Raw genomic sequence first — 7,910 nt, forward strand, 5'->3', positions numbered from 1 at the left:
TCTCTTAGCTAGGCAAAGTTCTTGATTATGGAAAAAAAAATACCATTACAACTCAGTGTTTTTACCATTTCAGGCATCTCTTGGTTCCCTCTATGCTAACAGGGCCAGGATCAACATAACCAAAATTATGCAGTAATTAAGAGTGTGAGATCGATGAACTGCCACGTGGAAATACCACCAGAAAGGATATTTTGGATGTTACCTTGCAGGTCTCCATGCGGCGAGAGATGAATGATAATATCTAAGTATACTTTATGGGGGCTGCAGTATAGGGGAAAAAAACCCAAGCCAGATATTCTCCCAGTAGGAAGCTCTCTGTTCACCACAGAGAAGGGTGCGGTCACCCTTTGTCTGTTCTGACGATCACAATGCTTCCCATAACGTCCCGTAAATTGATGGCTCATGACCAAAGAGGTGGCAAAAGCAGGGAGTAAAAAAAAAAAAAAAAACATACAGGGGAACTGAGTGTACATGTAATTGCTTCTTTCCCTTCTTATGGCATACCACACATTGCTCTCTTCCGGGGTGAACTGATTGGCAGATTTTTTTTTGAGCCACCACCGCTGTGTTACCTCTTTTTTTTTTTTTTTTTAAGCCGGGGTATAAAATGAAAGCTAATCTCAGCGGAAGACTTGTCTTCCTCCAGGAACCATGGCTGGGGCAGGTGAGTGATTCTCCTCTGGACTTTGGGGTGTCGTGCTGCTTTCTCCTGCTTTCCTTTTGTCTTCGGTGGCTGGGTTTGCCTGTGTCTGGTGGGTGCCCTTTGTATCACCTCCTGAGGGCACCAGCCTCAAATCTCTGTTTCTCCAGCAAAAGTATTTCATGATCCTGTTGAACTTGCCCTGGCAGTGGGAGATCTCCCTTGCAAGGGGACTGGGACGTGCCCAGGTGCGTAGGGAGCGATGGAAACCCATCTGCAAGCTCAGCTTCCCCCGGGGACCTTCCTGAAGGACACCTCCTTGCATCACATTCGCTGTTTCTCCAGCTCCAGCCCCACCATAAGGGCTGGTGGAAGGCGAAAATCCAGCAGATGGTTCCAAGAGCTCGCCCCAACACGCTTGCTCTCCTCCCATGGGGACCCCGATCTCCATCCAGAGGATCTCCTTTGCCTTCTGCATCGGCCAGGGCTAGTTGGGGTGGTCACGTTGGGTGGGATGGAGGCAACAAAACCAACTACTATCTCTTTGCTGCTACACAGCCCACCAAAACCACAACTCAAGACAACGTCCCTGGTCCTCAAGGCTGCCCAGGGCAGTGGCAACATTGCATCAAGAAGGTTAACGCAATTTTCTTAGGACGATACCACTTCCTGCCATGCTTTAGGATGGCAGGCCTGTTGATCAACGGCCTAAACATAGCAGGTGCTTTCTAATTCTTTATTTTATGGCCACAATCAGCATCGTCAGGGAGGTGGATAGAAAGTCCTGCTTCCAACAGCTCTGAGGCTCATTTGCAGCAGCTGCATTTTGTCCCAGATTGTCGGCAGACCTGGGGCTGATCCAACAAAAGCAGCGATTCCAAGAGGGATTTTCCCTATGAATAAGAATTACTCAAGGTGTGGTTTCAAAAGCTTATTTTTTTTTTTTCTCTCTCCCTTCCTCTTTTTCCCTGGAAGGAAACTAGCAACAGCTGGGGGAAGGAAAAGAAAATGAAAGCTATCCTGTAGCTATTTTTGAGACTAGAAACAACAAAAATTAGAAAGAATCAGCGTGGTTTCTGGTCACCAAGCTTCCTTTCCCATCACCTGTCATCATCTACCTAATACAGATAATCTCTTCCTATTTCTAATGTAATAGTGTGGTGGTGGGAGAAGACAATATCAGTGCATTAAAATTGTGATGTCACAGAGACTAGGGACAGGGCAGTTAGCACAACAATATATTTTTAATAAACTTCCTTAATTCCTTGCACATGTATGCAATTTAATTACCATTCCTCATTACGGAGCCTTTCGAGCTTATTCAAAAATGTCAAACTCATTTTGGAAACTCACTACAAGAGCTATACAAGTAGAACATATGAAATAAAATCTCTCCGGGCTTGCTTTTTTCCTTGAAACAAAATTTGCATTCACTGGCCCTGCTTGACATCTGGCTGTGGTTGTGAGAGCCTTGCTGATGCCATGGATTTCACAATCGCGCAAGTGGATTTGAAAAATGATTTGCTGCTCATTCCTCTTTGAGGTTTGGGCACCAGTTTGTGCTGCCACCTCCCTCCCTGGCTCTCAGGAATGAACTTGCATGCTGATTGCCGAGCGTCTTTGTTGCATTATTTTCCTCTCTTCTTTTCTTCCTTCCCTAGTCCTCTTCCAAATCCTCCTGCTCGTGGGGCTCGTAAGTGCCAAGAGATTTTCGTCTTTCCCTGAATATTGTCTTCACGACGAAGACTACGAGGAGCTACTGTATATAGTCAAGCATGGGCTAGGACGTGCAACTAAGCCAGCAAATGTGGTCATTGTTGGTGCAGGAATAAGCGGACTTACGGCAGCGAAGCTGCTCCATGATGCCGGCCACAAGGTGAGCGACAGCACATCTTATTTTCCTACTGTAAGGAATTTCCAGACTGGAGAGGGAAATAAATTTATTTTCAGGGGGAATAAATGCAGGAGTGGATGCAGTGGTGGGGGAAGGAAAGAAAAACGAGCAGGCTCCAGGAATTTCCCTTGATTCAGGAGCGATTTTCAAAACTACAAGCAAGGACAAGAGGCGATGGGGGGGAAAAAAGTGAAGGTATATGCAAAGCAGCTCATTCAGATGTTCCCCCAAATGAATGCAAGCAGCAAAAAGTAAAGAGATTGTGTCTGTTGGGTGCTTGTTTCTCTCTTTCTGAGGGGTTTGGAGGTGGGAAAGACACGATCTGCCTTTCTCTGGCTGTTTTCCAAACCCTTCTAGCACATCAAGCAGCTGAACCAACGCTAGGACTCTTTCAGCAGAGAGTGGGTGCACAAATGTGATGCAGAGATTAGGGACTGTGCTGTAGGCAGAGGGGATCTTGGCCAACACAAAGCATTTTGGACCTACAGACAGCGCTTTTGTTATTTGGAGGGGACCTATCCTGCTCCATGGGACACACACACTGCTTGCCTGTGAGCTTGCTTGGTTTGCATGAAATCCCCAAAGCCTGAAAACCTGCAACCTCCACCCCGAATTGCTTTTCAGGTTACCATTTTGGAAATCAGCAATCGGATCGGGGGACGGATCAGGACCTACCGAGAGAAGGGACAGGACTGGTACGTGGAGCTGGGAGCCATGCGCCTGCCAGGCAAGCACAGGTAAGGTGGTGTCCTCCTTCCATGCCCCGAAAAGAGGAGGAACGAGGCTGAGGATGGAGACGAGGCCAAGGATTTGTGCTTGGAAATGGATGGAGAAGAGCAGGAGGAAAAAGCTATTTCCCCCATCTCTCCCCCAGAGCTTAGCAGCTGCATAAAAATGGCCAAAAAAACACTTGGCCACGTGTGTTTGATAATTTTGACAATTATCAAAGATGATAATGCCTATCTGCACTTACAAAGGGACATAGGGGCTTTCCCATGGTCGATGAGAAAGTTTCCTTTCCAGGTTTTTAATGCTTCAGTGGCAGGGTTTGGGTGTTTGCAAGCACCTCCCTATTCCTCTTCTCTTTTCTAGGCTGGTCCGTGAATTTATTAGGCAGTTCAACCTGAAGCTAAACCCATTCCTCCTCACAGACAACAACACCTGGTACTTTGTGAATGGCGTCCGGGTGAGAGCCGGGGAAGTGGATAGAAACCCCAACATCCTAAACTACACACTGCATCCCTCAGAGAGGGGCAAAAGTGCCAGCCAGCTTTATAGGGAGGCACTACATAAGGTACGTGGCCACAAGGAAGGGATTGCACTAGCACCCATCCCTCTGGGTAACAGTGTACCCTCACCTGCCATCATATTTGGGGAAGATTAGGGTCTTTTTGGAGTGAAAAGCAGAAAGAATCTAGGCTAGCTGAATGCAGAGTCTTTTCATACGCCTTCATTTCTCTGGGAAGAATTCACCAGGAGTTGGAGGAAATAGAAAATGCCACGCCAAGAAATAAATTCCTAGAAGGTGGGGCAGGATCTGCTAGCTCTAGCCCAGCCCCAGGGTTCCTAAATCCCTAGGACTGAATGCCCTGGACGAATCCTACCAGAACAGAGCAGGGGGCAATGCTTTGGGAAATGTGTTTTCTCTCATGAGTATATTAATATTTCCTCTCCAGGCTTTCAAAAATTTCCAGACTATGGACTGCAAGGAATATCTGACAAAATATGACTCCTTCTCCACCAAGGTTAGTGGCTTGAGAATAAATTTAATTTCCCTGCTGATGATAAAACTTCTTGAAGAAAGGGTCTGAAGTGCCCTAGTCCCTTCCTCTGTCAACACTTTAAAGTGATTTTTTCCTAACCAATTCTGCCTTCTGCTTAAAAAAAAAAAAAAAAAAAGATAGAAAAAGCAATCATGACTTGCAAGGAGTTGTTAGAGTTGTCTTATTTTCAAAGAGGAGAGAAGCTTCTCTCTCCTCATGTTCCTCCATCGTGGGTCTTGTAATCAGATGGAGTATCAAGCAACAGGGCATGAATTTTGCCTTGGGGTATATAGGGGATGCACGCACTGCCTGAGGTAATAAAAACAGGCCCTGTTTTCTTCCTGGCCTTTCTAGGAATATTTGATCAAAGTAGGAAATCTGAGCCGAGGAGCTGTTCAGATGATCGGTGACTTGTTGAATGAGGACTCCGGATTTTATCTGTCTTTCCTTGCCTCGCTGTGGGATTTTGATATCTTCTCTGATGAGAAAAGGTAAGGTGTCTCTTATAGGAAACTCTATTTTGTGCTTGTCCACAGAAAGCCACTGGAAGAGAAAATTTCAGTGGCATTTAGACATCGGATGAGAATCCTAATTCCAAGCTTTGTTATTACCTCTAGGAGAAGTCAGGTTTTACATTTACTGAAACTCATCATCTTTCCCTCACCTCCCTTTTCTTCCTTTCAGCTTTGACGAAATCACAGGGGGTTTTGACCAACTGCCTAAAGCCTTCCATGAAGCCCTGCCAGATGTCGTCAAATTCAACTGCACGGTGGAGAAAATCATGACGGAGGGAGGCAAAGTCCGGGTGTTTTACCGTGCTCCGGACACCCTGGTCCCGAGAATAGCAAATGCAGATTACGTCCTCGTCACTTCGTCTGCCAAAGCCACCAGGCATATCCAATTCTTCCCACCTCTCTCTTCTCCCAAGACCCATGCCCTTCGCTCCATCCACTATGCAAGTGCCTCCAAAATAGTGTTGGCTTGCACTGAGAAGTTCTGGGAGAAGGATGGCATTCGAGGAGGGCACTCCATCACTGACCGCCCTTCCAGGTTTATCTACTACCCCAGCCACAACTTCTCCAGTGGGGTAGGGGTGATCATAGCCTCCTACACCTGGAACGATGACTCCACGTTCTTCCTGCCCCTCACGGATGAAAAGTGCCTGGACGTGGTGCTCCAGGACCTGGCGGACATCCACCAGGTGAGAAAGGAGTACCTGCAGCGCACCTGCAGCCAGTACGTGATAAAGAAGTGGCAGCTGGACAAGCACTCAATGGGGGCATTTGCGGCCTTCACCCCTTACCAGTTCACCGACTTCTCGCGGGCTCTCTTTGAGCATGAGGGCAGGGTGCATTTCGCGGGAGAGCACGCTGCCCAGCCTCACGCCTGGATCGATACCTCCATGAAAGCCGCCGTGAGGGCCGCGAGCAACATCCATGACGACAACGAGGTCCGGACGCTCAGCGAAAACGAAGAGCTGCTGGAGGATTTCTTGGAGAAGGATGAGCTGTGAGACGCTCCAACCTTACTACATGCCACCAGCATGCTTTGAATTCATTCTTGGTGGCACAAACCTCTTCCCAGGGTTTCCTCTTTCCAACTCTGCAGCAGCAAAGAAAACAAAAACTGTAAAAAAGTGTCTGTCCTCAGACAAAAGACTAATAGCTACCTGGTTAAACACTTATGAGGTGAAAAGGGAATACTAAAAGTAATCTCTTCGTAGGTTTCATGACTCGATATTACCCCTGCTCAGGTGTGCTGTGGTATATTCTGATTTATTTATGTATACAATACTTCAGGGAATGACTAAGACAGAATAAATGCCGGTATTTCTCAGCCCCTTGTCTCAGGTGCTTCCATCTCCCAGTAGAGAGAGGTCTTGGCCTCCCTTCGTCTCGCCTTCCTTCAGCCATTTAGAAACCCATCACCCTTCATCTGGGTCTTGCTCTCTTTCCAGGATCTGGGAGCTAATTCATTGCTTCTGAGCCATTTTCTCCTTTGTAGCCCAACACAACCGCTCCAAATCCCCCATGGGTACCAGAGTCAGGATGATCTCTGCCTCCATGGCCTCTTCTAACCTTCTAATCTCTTGCCAGCTGAGCTAAAAGCATGGCCAACACCTCATTATACAAATAAATTTAACAACGTGAACATAAAGAGCAAGCCCAGGAGCTGTACAGCCTATGCACCCAGATAGGCAAATTGATTTTCAGTAGTTTCTTCTTTCTGTAGTGAAACTTGTTCTAAGTTTTGTAGCTTTGCAAACTCAATCTGTGTCTTTTCAGATTATTGGAAGGATGTTGATAAATAAATAAAAGGCAAAACAAAGATTTACACCAGCTGCATTTGCATAAAAGGCCAGGAGGCTCCTTGCAATGAGCTCAGAGTGCTTTTAGGAAGACTGGGCAAGACCCAACCACAATCAATAATGCTTTGAAATGCAGAACTCCATTGCTAATTGATAGCAGCTTTCCTCCACCTCCTCAAGAGCTATAACAAATAACCGTGCTGTACCAAGATAAGCAGCACGATGAGGGATGCAAACTCACTCTTTCAGTCTAATGCAATAACATGCATGTACTCTCAAATCAGAGCAAGTGAGGGGTTGCGTCACGGCAGAAATTGGGCCAAAAAGGTCATCAGCACCTTCATGAGCTCAGAAAAGAGCTGGCCACGATGTGGAGCATCAATTTCATTAAGAAAAGTATATTTAAAACTTGAAGCACTGCAAAAAGGGAGAAAAGAGGGAGATTGTACCTGCTTGTTTTGTTGCAGCACTTCTGATTTTGTTTCTCACATGTTGTTCCCATCCTTTAGGGGTAAATTAACTCAATTCTCCCCAAAATTGTTTTAGCAAAAGCAGATGCTTTATTTAACCTTTAGGCTCGCATTTTCAGCCTAACTCCAACCTGCAGGCCCTTGTCATGGGTATTATATCAGGACACAGCAAGAGTTGGTGGCTCCTGAAGGGCTTTGTATCCACCCCAAGCAAGATAAAGTCCCATAACATATACATTACTCCAGAGCCAAGTGCCCAAATAACCAGGGCCGGGCTTAAATAAATCCCTCGAGCCACTGGGGAGGGGTGGGGGGATTCCGTGTGCGGCTCCTTAGAATAATGAGCGTTAATTAGCAGCATCTGTCCTCTGTGCAGTTGTTTTCCAAAAGAACCCTTCCACGTCCCTGGGTGGGCTTGAACCACCAACCTTTCGGTTAACAGCCGAACGCGCTAACCGATTGCGCCACAGAGACATGGGAAAAGTGTTGAAAACACAGAAAAATGATGCCAAGGCATTTGGTCAGAGTGTGTTTGGGAATTAGGGATGCTTCATCAGCATGAGGTCCTGGTTTGATCTTGGAAAATGTGATGATAGAAAGGTCTGTGGCTCCAAAATTAAAAAAATAATTAAAACATCCTTGCAAGGATTAAAAAAAAGCAAAGATAATATTAACGTTTCTGCCTGGTTTTGAGCTTTTTCTGTGTCAGGTGAATGTGATAAGCACAGAAACATGGGATGCTGTTTGCTACCCCCCTAGAACTGGGGTTGGGTCCCCCAGGGCTCGACCCCATTTCCTGCAACAGCTTCCCCCTTCCTTCACCTTCTCCATGAAG

The 7,910-nt window shown here is 46.4% G+C and overlaps 1 protein-coding gene across 1 annotated transcript; it reads left to right on the forward strand.

The window, feature by feature from the left end:
* Positions 1-510: 510 nt before the first annotated feature.
* IL4I1 (interleukin 4 induced 1) lies at positions 511-6,669 on the forward strand. The gene is made up of 7 exons (XM_080571124.1): positions 511-664; positions 2,302-2,516; positions 3,159-3,271; positions 3,627-3,828; positions 4,211-4,279; positions 4,652-4,788; positions 4,982-6,669. Exons 1-7 carry the CDS (start codon positions 652-654, stop codon positions 5,808-5,810), a joined length of 1,578 nt encoding a protein of 525 aa, XP_080427250.1. The 5' UTR covers positions 511-651; the 3' UTR covers positions 5,811-6,669.
* Positions 6,670-7,910: the final 1,241 nt, after the last annotated feature.

This window comes from Anser brachyrhynchus (assembly GCF_964034855.1).
Source record: "Anser brachyrhynchus genome assembly, chromosome: 30".
NCBI lineage: Eukaryota > Metazoa > Chordata > Aves > Anseriformes > Anatidae > Anser > Anser brachyrhynchus.